Consider the following 13,724-nt stretch of genomic DNA (forward strand, 5'->3'; position numbering starts at 1 on the left):
AAATTATATGTAATGTTGCCTTATATGTAAATGTCTAAACATATATTTTCATCAAACGTTTTTGGACACAGTCCACCTGGACCTGCTCTGTTGAAAACCCTGTGCAAATGGAAACAGTACTGCGGAAAGAAAAGGTTCTGCTCTTGCATAACTCTGCTCCATAAACCAGTGAGGTTTATGAAGCAGAGATGCCATGTGGATTTCATCCTTTTATAACTAAAAATGGTGAGGATGGATAAACTGGAAGCAAAGTGGTATAAGGGGCACCCTTTCCATTCATAAATAAATGTAAAGGGTACCCTTCTGGCACATTATATGTACAGTTAATTTATAAGAGAAGCACAGGTTGCTAAATTTTCCTTTACACTGGGAAAGTGTGACGAATCTGCTGAGGAAAAGACCAGTAATGTGTAATATTGCTCCCCCACCCTTACTTTGAAGGCAATCAACTCTAAATAATCTGATTATTTATAATTCGCTGATAATAAATAATTAATTTTTTCATTAACTAAAGCTTTTGTGTAATAACATATGTTTTATTTTAAAGTCAATTTAATATTAATTACAGGTTCAGCTAGTGGAACTTCTGGAGAAATTGCTCCAAGGTAACTTGTATGCCATCTAGGAGACTGGATATTAGTCTCTTGGGGGCCTCCTGGACTATAAAGTCTGCTTTTCTTCTTTGGGATTTGGTCTGGAGGATAAGGGGTCCAAATCGTGCAGGGACCCCAGAAGCAACTTTAGCTCACATTGCCTAGCAGACCCAATTTGAGTGGCACAAACTCAAACGGGTTTATTTGTTATTGTATATATTTCAACAAGCCCAAAGTTTGAGAGTCAGGAGTACAGATGTTGTAAAGGTGTGGTGATCTGTCATGGAACAACCCCACTGAAGAAGATAACAGTGGTTACACAGACCTTGATGCTGTTGCGAAGGGGCCCCGTGACACTTCAAGCTCCAAAAATATAGGTCCACCATTGAGAACTGACTGCGGTTGGTGGGACAGTGCCCCATTAGCCCTAATGGACCAGCCATCATTGTTAGGAAGTGGAATTCAGCCACCAAACCAAAATGCAAGTTGCTACTGAAAGTATATTGCAAATGAGTGGTGTTGGCAGTGGCTGGCAATCTTACCTTAATGGAAATGCAACAATATATATTTACATATATATTTACTTGAAGGGTACATTTGCCCTGAGAGATTATTTAGAATCCAGTGGTTCAGCTAATATCAAGAGTTTTTTATTTCTTTGCTGTCAACCCATTTCACTCTTCTCTGGAAGAAAAGCAACATTATATCCTTTGAACTTAAAAAAATTATTTTTATTTTTGGAACCAATAAAATTATGGTAAATATTTACAAATAATTATCTCACATAAAGGTTACATAAAATCAAAATGTCCACAAGTAACAGTCACTCTCATGAAAAGACACACAGATATTGAAACTACGCCAATCTTATTGCATGTTTCTTCAACTAATCTAAAATAAAATGTTTGCAGTCAACCATTTAACTTAGAATAAAAATCACAGTCCAGTATTGACAAGAAAATTGAGAACCAAAGCAAAAAGAAACCAACTTATTCCCCAAACACCCCTCCCTTTGACCCACACCTTAAACACCCACCCAGCTAAAAAAAAAAAAATTCAAACAAAAACATCCCAAAACCCAAAACAAAATTAAACAAAACAAAGTGTTCGACATCTTTGGCAAATTGGCACTGCTGTCATTACATTCAAATATTATTACACACAAAAGCAACACACAACACTAAGAAAAAAACACCAAGATTTCAAGTCAGTTCTTTTCCTACTAGAAAAAAAGAATACAAAACATACACATTTTAAGAAGCAATTTTATCTGTGTGGAGACAGTCATCTCCTATGTTCAAAGGCAATTCAATTGTATTTTTATGTTTTTTTATTTGTTTTGTCTATTTTGTTGGTTTTCAAAAGTAAGCTTCTAAACAGCCATCAGAGACTTTGGTGAATACAATCGACATTTATTTCTTTGATGCTGGATACCCTTAATAAAGGGACTTTGTCTTTGAAAAAAAATTAGCATTCACTCAGAAAGGAATCCATTTGCAATGTAACATGTTTCTGTGTTTTTAAAGGCCACTAGAAAGTGACAGACCAGGACAGTGTCTTTTCCAATACAGGTCTGAGCAAAACAAAAGAAAGAAGAGGTTTGTTCATGCATTATGTTTTTTGCAGGATTCGTTCCAGGGGAGAATTAAATTTATCCTTTATTAGTTTCCAGCTGTTTACATTGGCCAGGATCCAAAGCACAGCGCAACTAGTTCTATGCCCCCAAGAAGGCTTTGGGCTTGTGTTTCTCAGGCAGCAGGCCTCCAGTGTTTTATGGCAAGTCACTTTTGAAATGAAGGGGACTTTCAAAAGCTAATTGTGATATGGCATAGGCATCTGTTGTTGAAAACGGAAATGGTTTTAGCATCACATTGGACACAACCGAGCACTCAGGGACCCCTTATGTACCACTTCGGACCTCCACATTACACTTAGGCTTTCCATGACCTCCCTCATAAAGTCTCTTTCAGAGGTGAATTACCTCTATGAATTGTTTGGAGACAGACTTAAAGCTACTTTGCAGCAGGACAATAATTACCTCCCAATACAAAAACAAGGAGTAAAAAAAAATGATGTGGGCATGCAAGTGCCCACCTGACTTAAGTTTGCCCTGCAAGGCAGGGTGGAAAAATCTCAAAGATTGGCAGTGTAATTGCAGACCTCACAAACACGCTGGAAAATCCAGGATTGTAATGGACTTTGGACCAATTCCATTAGGGATGTGTACGCGTCCACACGAAGATGCAAACATTGGCCAACAAATGCTGTTTGTACTGTCTTGGCTGTTATATTGAAACATAGAGTACGCAGTGATATTGAAAGAGGGACAATGGGTTGGACCCAGAGTTTTCTCCCACCAGTGGTGGCATCCACTGAATCAGGTTTCACTCAGGATGTTCTTGCCAGCGGAAGAGATGAGAGGCATTTGTTTTGGGCCAATTTTCCCATCCCCCTGCCATTTCAGGGTCATCTCTCATGCTGTTCCAGAGAGTCCTCCAACCTTCCAGAGTAGATCTGAGGGGGCAAAGGGGACTGCAGGGGAAGGGAGAACCAGCAAAATCATATTCTGGAATTGCTTTTCCATTGGTGGGATTCCTCTGCTGAATCAGAAGCTTCCCATGGATGGAAGCAGCTTTTCTCTTCAGAAACCAAGTCTGGATACTGTCCAGCATGTAAAGATGATCACATGATCTGACAGCCAAGCTAGCTGATGAATACTGATTTTAGACTCTGCATCATAGACTTATGGAGCGCTACTTTTAATGTAAATAAGTATATATGAAACTTTGGATTGCGTCTACTGCTTCTGTCCCTTGGTGCTGTTATTATTGTTATTTCTGTTGTCTGGTCTTTGACTGTAATAAAGAGTAACTAAGCTATCCGACAATGATATTTCTGGTACTGTGCCTTGCATGGTGTATTTTGTTTGGCATTGTCATGTTGACACCAGTCATAAAATGATAACATTTAGGATGGAACCAGATTTTACACACACACACACACACACACACACACACACACATATTTCAGGTGTATTCTGGTATATACAGTGTAGCAATTAAAAGTTGACTATTGATTACTCAGAAAGTTTAGCTAGCCACATTCATAAATACAATAGTTGCAGCCTGAGCTGGAAAAAAATGTGTGGTTTCATTTGTGAGCTTCCTCCCTGTTTCAATTCCAAGGAAAATGGAAATATGATGGAGTAAATATCAGACCATAAATGAGAAAATACATTGTCAGGCAGGTCTACAGATATGGTCTGTGGACCCCTTTATTCAGCACAGTTAATTTTAGTAGAGATATTTGAAATACTTCCTGCTGGTTTGGGGTAGACTAAAATCAGGGAATCCCCATACATTCAGAGACCTTAGAAACAGATAAAGTGACACAAGTCACTTTACTATTGAAAAACTAGAAATTTAATTTAATTTCCTTTGTCTAATGCCCCCATGCCCCAAAAGCCAACTTTTGTTCAGAACATAAAGTCTAAAAAAAATTAACCAATTTAATATTGAAAAGTAATTTTATATCTATATATGTATAATACTGACAACAGAACACTCCAGAAGGAATTGAAACTTCAAATTCTAAAACTTCATAAAGTTTATCAAATTCAGTTTTCTACATATGAAGTTTATTCAACTAGAAATCTGCCAATATTTTTTTAATAAAGGAGTCCTATCCTGGTTAAAATCTTCTAGAGAAGCTGTAAAAATATGATCGTATAAAGATACATTATATAAAGTATACATTTTTCTCTCTGAGAAATAATATATTTAATGTAGCTCCACTGGAAAAAGCTTTGAAGTCGGGAAAGGGTATAGAAAAGTTAAACCTCAAAAGAACTGGAGATGCTTCAGATAAGCATCCACTCTTTCTAGGGCTTATCAAAAGAGAGTCACACCTCCAGATCTTTTGAGAGTGACCGATCAATATTCAACAGATGTAAATGATTGGTTTCACTATCAAACCATGTACTTCCCAGTTAAAGCTGGAGGGACTCTCTCAGAGTAAGCAGTTTCAGGTCTGGAGATATTTGCCACCAACTTTCCTTCCATAAACAATAGGACTCCTTTAATAATCTGGTTAAGCTTGGGACACTACTGTCCCTTGCGGAGTAAACACAGACGGGCACTGAGTGCTAAGCCACCTGCAAAGTATCTTTAAAAGAAGAGAAATGTGTTCTCTTTTGCACCATTAAGGCAGTGGATACAGGACTTCTACTAAAACCCCAAACATTTTCTGGATCTTTAGTTGATATATATTAACCTATCTTCACTAATGTGAGTGTAGAATTGCTAGATAAAACAACAAAAGACTCTTGTGGCAACTGAAGAGCAAATAAATATATTGTGGGCATAAGCTTTTGTTGATTCTAGTCCATGAAAGCTTGTGCTTTAATAAATTAGCTAGTTTGTAAAGTACCACAAGACTCTGTTGTTTTTGCTAACAGCTAACACAGCTACCCCTTTGGATGAAAAAGTTCCTAAGGCCTTTTCAGCAGTCAAAAAGATGGTAATTAAAGCATTACTTTTGCAGCATGGAAACAGCTTCAGCGTTGTCTAGTTCATAGGTGAACACTATGATCCATAGGGCACGATACAGTCCACCGCCATCACATTTTGCACAGCTCACACAAGGTGACAGCACCCTCAGCCAACTGCCAAGTCCTCCCTCCCCCCCCCCTTTCACTGCCCAGTGCCAGAAGTGAGGACCGTGATAGGACCACCTTTTCATGATGGCATTTATATTAGAGAGGAGAGTGCCTTTCCTCCTTCACACCCAGCAAAAAGCAACCTTCAAGGCATTCTGAGTTGTGAACTGGCCGCCCTGGTATCAGTATCAGTAGCACTGGAGGCAACCATTTTAGCCCCTGCTGTCCCACAGTGTTTCACACATAACAGAACTGTGGGGGAACAGGCCATGCTGAGGCAGCTTTCAAACTGGAAAGGTAAAGCTTGAATTGGATCTCAAGAGTATCTGTTGACCTGATAGTTAGCAATTGATAATATTTTCCCCCTCAATAAACTTGCTTCTATTGACAGAATAATAGACTGTTGTGGGCTGGTCCACACACTTGCTTACTTGGGAATTTTGTGTACATGATTGGGGCAATGAATATATGCCTCAACCACAAATTATTTTATTGTGGGGCCTGAAGTCCCAATGGCCCTTAGGAGTTGGCTCTTATGCATACATATACATCTGCTCCCTGCAAGTCTTCATATCCAAAAAAGGGTTAGATCCTAGGAATCTGTCAAAGATATATGCAAATGAATGCTTATTTGTTGTCCTGCTATGTTTATGGGGTTGCAAGAGAGGCAAAGGGTTGAACGAGCTGTAAATGTGGTGGTTCATCTGTCCTCATTGTGTTATCTTACATTGCTGATTTTATCATATATTAATAAATATGATTGTCTAAACTGGCTGTGAGGAAACATAAAATGAATGTTGCATGGGCATGATGACAAGTTTTTTTTTAAAAAAATCAGTAGCATTGAAATATATGTTGTGGGGATGTAATGAATAATTGTTTTGTCAGATGTTCATAAAGCCCAGTGGAATTAAGGGTGGATATGCATATTCTTTCTCCAAGTACATGTATATCAATGGTAACCTTAGAAATTGCAGTGTACAATACATCTCTGAATGGGAACGGAGCTTCAGGCTGCTCTTGCTGAATATTCCCTCCAGGGTGTTCACCCTGCTTTTCTCATAAGCTCTGCTCCTGTACTTGTGAGGACTAGAACCTAGTCAATAGGTGATAGCAGAACCAGTAGTGTGGCATTTTCAAAGGCTGCATACATAAAGGTCTTCCTAATCTACTGCAAGCTGTTGAAAAGCTCCTGGTTGTGTTGGGGCACCATGCCAAATCAGATAAGGCTTGAATGCTCCTTATCCTGCTTTGCCCCATCGACGGGCAAAGTATGTATGGCAACATCAAATACTCAGCAAGTCAAAAGCATTTTAACATTACCACACAGAATAAGTGAGGGTGTTTTTGGCTGCCTGCACCTAGGAAGAATAAAAGCTTGCCTCAGCTGACCCTCAGAAGCCACACATTTGTGGTAGAGGAAGAAAAGGTTCTTGGTTTGCTATCTTGGGGAGTGGCTGCCTTTGTGAGTTATGGACACCTTAAGCATTTGGTATGGCACTAAAAAGCGGACGTGAGAGCCTGTTGTAAGAACATTGCTTTCATTGTTAATCCATAGTTTCAAAGTAGCCAGTTTGGGCTAGAAATTGGTTAAAGCACCCCCTTTTTTTTGTTCTAACACCTTCCCTAGGAACACCTGCTCTTCAAAGTTGAATCAGAGGTTTAAACTGCCATTTGCTCAGATTCTGCTTTAAAGAGCAGGGGCAACTCAGTCACACAGCATTAAAGCACAGACTAAGAGCAGGGCAAGTGGAAAATGTGGGAAAGATCTAATGGGTGCTTTTTTTAGTGTGAAGCCAGCAGATCTAGGCCATTCCACCCCATGTTAAAATTCCTGCCATTCCTGTAAATATCATAGTGTTATTTTTCACATTTGCAGACTGTACATTGTGTGTGTCCGCTGAGAATGCCATGCAAAATAAAATCTACCTACACACAGAAGACTGGCACAAAGGGGACTGCTTGGTCAGTTTTTTATTTCAGTAAGACCAAAGGTGCAGGGAAGCAAGAGTTTGCAGCAATCTGAGCCTTGCTTTGACCCCTCTGTACATAGTGGAAGGGCACCCACAATCCTCCAAAATTGTGGCCAGAGCCTACCTGGAATTTGTGTAAGTCTCACAATGCAAGCCTCTACATGCCTACTCAGAAGCATAGGCGCCAGCTCCCTGGGGCCCTGAGTGCCTGAGCACCCACAAAATTCCCCATGAAGGGGGTGGGCACCCACAAATTTCGGCGCCAGGGCCAAGCATGCTTCATGGCACCCAATGGCCCTGGGCACCCACAGTAGGGAGCAAGCCCTTGCGCTGATGCTCAGAAGTAGGTCTTATTAGTTTCAATGGCCCTTGCTCCCTGGGAAGTCAGTGTAGGATTCATACAGAAGGTCGCAATGAACTGTGTCTAGAAAAGCAGTTTCTTAAAGCTTCTTGCAGCATACTTGGTATAAAGATAAACAAATTTTGTATAACTCCTCTGGCCATACAGTTTGAATTGTTCAATTTAACTATAAATAAAGAGTGATTGGCTAAAGTTCTTCATGTGCAAAAATTTCAGATTACCTGTTCACACTCCCCCTCCCCTGCGTTTTATCTTTTTTTTTAAAGCACAAATTAAGAGAACTTTTTAAGCTTATATACTGACTGCCCAATTCAACTGAACTGTAATTTTTCACAAATAAAGGCTTACAATGGTGCCAGCAAAGATGAAGTATGGAGAAACATGGACTTTTAAAATAGCACCCAGTTGTTTCTGGTAGTAAAAGCTAACATTTGATGTACCACTTCTTATTTTTTTGAAATATTCTTAGAAATCAGGAAAAATAATTTCCCCTTCAGTTACAGATGAAACTCTTATTTTCAACCCTCTCCTTGCTTTCATACAAACACATTGAAAGTTAGGCCAAAATGTGTTTCTCTTGAGCTATGAAACTGAATGGTCACACATAGGTTTGTAAATCAATTTTCATTCCAGCTAGCAATGAGCATACTGAATCAGACAAACATCCAGGAATTGCCATGCAGGCTTTTGATACTGAAAATGTCACTAGTATTATGCAGTTAGACTTTTATTAAAATGTGTGTGCTTTTTATACCAAGGCCTCTTTAATTTTGTTACTGTAAATATTCTTGAATCCCTTTCATATATTATAGTTCTAAAATAGGGACCAATAGCAATCTATAATGGAAATGAGGAATTGGACGGTGAAAGTTTTATACATGCATCTTATTAGACAGCAAATAGAATATGGGAAATGCATGAGATATGGCTTTTGTTGGCATACCTACCTCTGGAAGATATCCCAGAGGTTCTCTTTGGGACTAGAAGGCATTACACAAAATCTCATCCATCTCACAGTTCTGCACTGTTATTGTAAACTCCTGGAGGGCTTGAAGTTAATCTACTGGTTATCTGTGTACTGTATATTTAGTTTGTATTACCAAGTAGCATTTTTTACATCAAAATGTTGAAATAAGAAATTCTGATATGATCAACAGAAAATGAAGTTTTTCTTCAATAGCTTATTTGAAGTGAAAGATGCAAAAGGGGGTTGCAATTTTACAGGCTAAGGGACAAATCAAAGTTTCAGTGGAGAAACAGGTCTGGCAAACATGTAAAGAGCAGTAGTGGGAGGGTCTGATTTGAAGAAGAGCACAGCAGGTGGGTGAGGGGGGTGCTTAATCGTTCATCCATTATCTCTCTACTGCACTTCTCTCCAATAGTAATATTTCTCAAAGCCACAGCTAACACCTGGAACTTTGACTGGGGAAAGGTGGCAGAAGGAGGGCAAATCAGGAAAGACCTGGTGGATGTGGAAGGGCTAAGAACTTAACTCCCTGTGAAGTTCTCTCCCAAAAACATTTTAGATAGTCAGCAAGGCCCCAGGATCCCAGTCAGACATCACATTTCATCTTAAAACAGGACTCAGAGCTGCTGTTCTTGAAAGTGATGGATTGCCTGAGAAGCAGTGCAAAAGCATGTGGTGCTGAGCATCACTTACAGGTCTACTCAAATAGAAGGAGATCCCATTGTATTGAATAGGGCTTTCTCCCAGGGAAGTGGATATAAGATTGCCTAAGTAATGCAAAAACAAAACAAAGAAATTGAAATGTTTGTACAGAAACAACACACATGCCAGGCAGCCACATGAAACATTCACTAACACCATTCAACATTTATTCCATTGGCTTCTGTGGAAAAGGAGCTATTTCTTCCCTTGTAATTTTCCTTTCTTTAGACAGGACATCACTGGGTCATTTTTTTTTTTTAAGAGGAATAAAATGACTGTTTTTTGAGTTAAGGGAATTTTATGGCACCACAGTTGATTGATGCCCATCTTTTCCACCACTTGTAAACTTCATTCTGTATGGATTGGGATGCATGGAACATGAAATAAAATGTCAAAGAACTATTAGTTCCTTTGGGGGGGCAGTGTTGAAGATGAGAATCTACACACTTCATGGTGTAAATGCATTCCTAGTGAAATTATGGCAGCTTCAGATGATTTTATTTTTTCACTGGATGTTGTGTTGTTTCCAAGGTGCCTTGAGAAATGTGAGCAATTTACGTATCCCCTAATGACATGACTTCCATCACAGCCTAGTTTTAGAAAGCAGAATGCTGTAAACCTCATTCACACGTGTAACCGAAGTCCGAAAGGGAATCTGGTTGACAGTAAGGGGAGTGGAATGCTAAGAGAGGGAAGGAGTGCCAATTGGGAAGGTCAATTGGTGGATTAGAGGAAGATGAGACAGGCAGTGAGAGGAAGGGTACAATGAAATACATTTATAAGAGAGATAGAATAGTTGTAGAGACTTGAGAGCAGACATGCTTAGGCAGGATGTTAGAATTACAACTGTGTAGATGTTACTTGCCTGCACTGGTGAGTGGGTTCCTCAATTAAATAAAAGTTCAAGCTTCAGAACTTGAAAGGATGAATTCTGGTCTGGGTAGATTCTAACATAAACTATGCCACTTGCCCGCTGCCTATTGTGCCATGGGTGATGGAGAAGAGTCCTTCCGCTGTCCAAGTCGGTAGGTGATGGTAACCGATATGTTTGAGAGAGGTCAGGACTAAGTGGAGTAGCTGAGGGACTGACCTTTAATGACAACCTGGGGAGAAACCTTGTGATGGACCCTGGGGGTGTCACAATGTGTTATGCTCATGAAGAGATTCAAATGATTAAAGGGTCAGTAGTATGGTCACAATATTGGCTCTGCCCCTTAAGTTGTGCAGCTTTCTGGACAGACACACACACATGCCCATGTATCAAGCAGGGATGTCTACATAGGAAAGCCCATGTGTGTGGACTTCAGAACATATGTAACCTGATCATGTGGAAGAACCTGGCAGTGTGAATCAGCTCTTAGTGGGGTAGAAAAGGATAATGGTGCACATGTCAAGCACAGTTGCTAAGAACAGCCAACACTGCCACAACATTCGATTTGTGCACAGTGGTAGAACTTGCAGCAGTCAAAAGCAGTAAACCTAAGTGATTAAGAGGCTTAACCAGTCCTTCTTCCATATCAGAGATCATAACTATTTTTACCAAGCTTTAGAAATTTTGTAAGAATGTTTGAGGAAGGGGCATAGCTCAGTAGTAGAGCACATGTGCAAATGGTCCTAAGTTCTTGAGATAAATATGTCACATTTCCAGGGTGGATATACAAAGGCTCCCTGGAAGACTGCTGCCAGTGTACACAATAGTGAGATCAGTGGCCTGACGGTGACGGAAGGTAGTTTTCTAAGTTCTTAAGAAATAAGCAGATCCAGAGTGCAGGGGGGCCAGGCGAGAGGAACAGACTTGCACTAGGGTTTTGTTTCAGGGGTTTTGTTGGGAGAGGGGTTGTTGTTGATACTAATTTTTTGTATCTTTATTTTTATATCTTTTTAGAGGTATGTGAAAAATGTTCAATTTGAATGTTTACTTTTTGATTTGTTTTATTTATTGTTTATGACTACTTTTGTTATGTTTGTAATTGTGCACTTTTTCATGTAAACCGCCTTGAGCATGGTTTTAACTATGGAAAGGTGGCATACAATAAAATGATTGATTAATTAATTAATTAATTAATTAATGTAAAAGGGGCTCCAGTAGAGGTCTGTAACCTCCATGAGTTCTAGTTATCTTAAGATGTTTACACAAAGGAGGAAATTTGTTTTATTGTGCATTTTCAGCTGAACCTATCAAATTTGCTGTTTCTGAAACAATATATAAACCAAAACACAGCTGCTATTAGAAATTTGCACTAATCTGAATTTTGCAGAGTAGTTCTTCAATCAGTGTTTACAAAAGTGCATTTTAGAGGGAAGTGTGAATAAAAATGAATCTATTAGTGAAAATAATATACAGAAAATTGCTTGCAAACTGTGTATTAGTCAAAACTGCATATAAAAATATGAAATTCACAGTAAAATAATGAATTTTTACAAGGTTGTGTTTTTTTTGAGGGGAAAAATTTGCTGAAAAATGTGGAGGACTAAATTTAATATTGGAGAAATTGAGAAAACCCAAACTGACAGATCCTTCCATCCCAACTCGACACCTAGACATTTGGGTCAGGGAGCTGAGCAACCTTGGACCATGGCCCTTTATTAATGTGATGGGAACTTTAGTGTAGCTTTCATAGTGGCTCCCAGTTACCACTGTTTAAGCAGTTTGGAAAAAGTACCACCTTAAATTTCTGCAATTGCAAAATACATAAGGCTTTTGTTATATGGAATCTCTTCTGTAACATTTAGCTAAAGCTACAGCCAGTGTGTGTGTAACTTTGCTAATAGTGACTGCAAATAAGCATAAATTAATATTCAGCAGTTAAAATGTCACTAATTGCCCATGTCTGTCATTTGCTCACATGTTCAATGCCAACATATGGTGCATATATGCCCACATGACCATCAGATTTGAATTATGTATCAAGAAAGAACAACAGCCCCAGAAATAGCCACAATGAATGTTAACCTGGTTCAAAGTTGGTTTAAAGCTTATTGAATTCTTGGAGTCAGTGCACCAGTATTAAAACACATTTTCCCACTGTATTTTAAACTCATTTGTCCCTTGTTGCTGTTTATGCTATACCACTCCATAGTAACACAAAGAAGTAAGTTATTTACATTGGTGCTTTGTCATTTTGAGCAGACCATTCCCCCCCCTTAATGCCCTCTCCCTAAAATAAACTTCAACCCATACAGTCCATGTTGAATCACGCATCCTGTTACAATGCACATTAAAGAGAGACATTCAATGGAGGACTGCTCAACATTTAGAACTGCTTCGGTTCCCCTGACATGGTCAGGAGAACCAGCTAGTTAGTCCAGAAGCAAGAAGACTGTGCGTATCACATGGCTACTGCATCTTGCAAACCACAGGGAATGTCAGCAAAACTGATTCTTTGTTTGCTCTGTTTTTTATGGGAGATTCAGTTAAGGTCACTAGAATTTCAATGATTAAAAACAGTTATAAGCGGTTCACCTAGCTGAAAGAATAACATTCCAATTGTTGCATGGGTTCATGCGGGGTATTTTCTCTTATCCATCCTTGTAGTCCGATTTCTGCAGTTACATGCTAGGTGGTTCCAGTTGTGTCATCTGGCATAATGTGTTTAATAAGTGCTTCTTGGTTCCATGTGTCAGTGGCGGTCATATGCAGCAGCGGCTGCTGGAGGGGCTGCTCCCCGGGCCGCAGCGCTGTAATAGTAAGGAGAGCCTAGAAGAGAAGAGATGCCATGGTGTAAATCACAAATCTTCAGAGGTGCAAATGAAGGAGTTAGAGAAAGAGTAACAAAGCCATCCTCCTCAGTGTCTTGTCCAGCACCTAACATATTACTTAGTCCGTGTTTCTCAGATCAGAGTGTAAACACAAGGTGCCAGGAAAACATACAGGATAAATAATACAACTGTAGCATATACCCAGGTGACTCAGGTTGCACATCAGTAGTCCACACTTGTCCCTGGAGCAGCTTGCATACCTACTCAGAGTGGGTGGATTGATTTAAATTAGTGATAGGCCAACTATCCCTGTTACCATGGCTGTGACCAAGCACACCCAAACATTTTTTTAAAAAAAGGGAGGCAGAAGGAAACAGATAGAGGGCAGGCAGGGGGGAAATGCTGGAATGTATCTCCAGCCTCTGCCTACTGCAGATCCATTCCAGTCTTTTTCTTCTGCCTGCTTCTGGCTCTGTCATTGTCTGAGCTACTTTCACTACCTTTTGCTCACACTCGGTAAGCGCTGTCTCATTCACTAGAAGAAACAATCTGTTTTGGTCAACTTGGGTTAGCTCATTATATGATTAAAGATCATGAACATTGACAGTATATTTGTATATGCCTGGTTATCACTACAGCAAATAAATTGTATTTTTAATCTCATTTTTAAGTTAGTATTTTTAAAGTAATGTTTAGAGGTCAATTTGAAAAAAAGTTTTAGTTTATTTAGTTTGATTGAGGAATAAAAAAAAAATGCAATGCTGCTAGAATT

At 39.3% G+C, this 13,724-nt stretch overlaps 1 protein-coding gene and 1 long non-coding RNA gene across 5 annotated transcripts in view; one reads left to right on the forward strand and one right to left on the reverse strand.

The window, feature by feature from the left end:
* LOC310835348 overlaps positions 1 to 13,724 on the forward strand; it is a 70,613-nt gene that overhangs the window by 49,794 nt on the left and 7,095 nt on the right. The window lies entirely within an intron of this gene.
* Positions 1,303 to 13,724, reverse strand: part of PAX5 (paired box 5) — a 261,611-nt gene continuing 249,189 nt past the window's right edge. For all 4 annotated transcript variants that reach the window (XM_083719437.1, XM_083719436.1, XM_083719434.1 and 1 more), the window contains one exon: positions 1,303 to 12,950. In XM_083719437.1, coding sequence (XP_083575563.1) covers positions 12,874 to 12,950 — 77 coding nt within the window. In that variant the 3' untranslated portion in view covers positions 1,303 to 12,873. The remainder of the gene's footprint in view (positions 12,951 to 13,724) is intronic.

The sequence above is a fragment of the Podarcis gaigeae genome (genome assembly GCF_964106915.1).
Source record: "Podarcis gaigeae genome assembly, chromosome: 17".
NCBI classification, from domain to species: Eukaryota; Metazoa; Chordata; class Lepidosauria; order Squamata; family Lacertidae; genus Podarcis; species Podarcis gaigeae.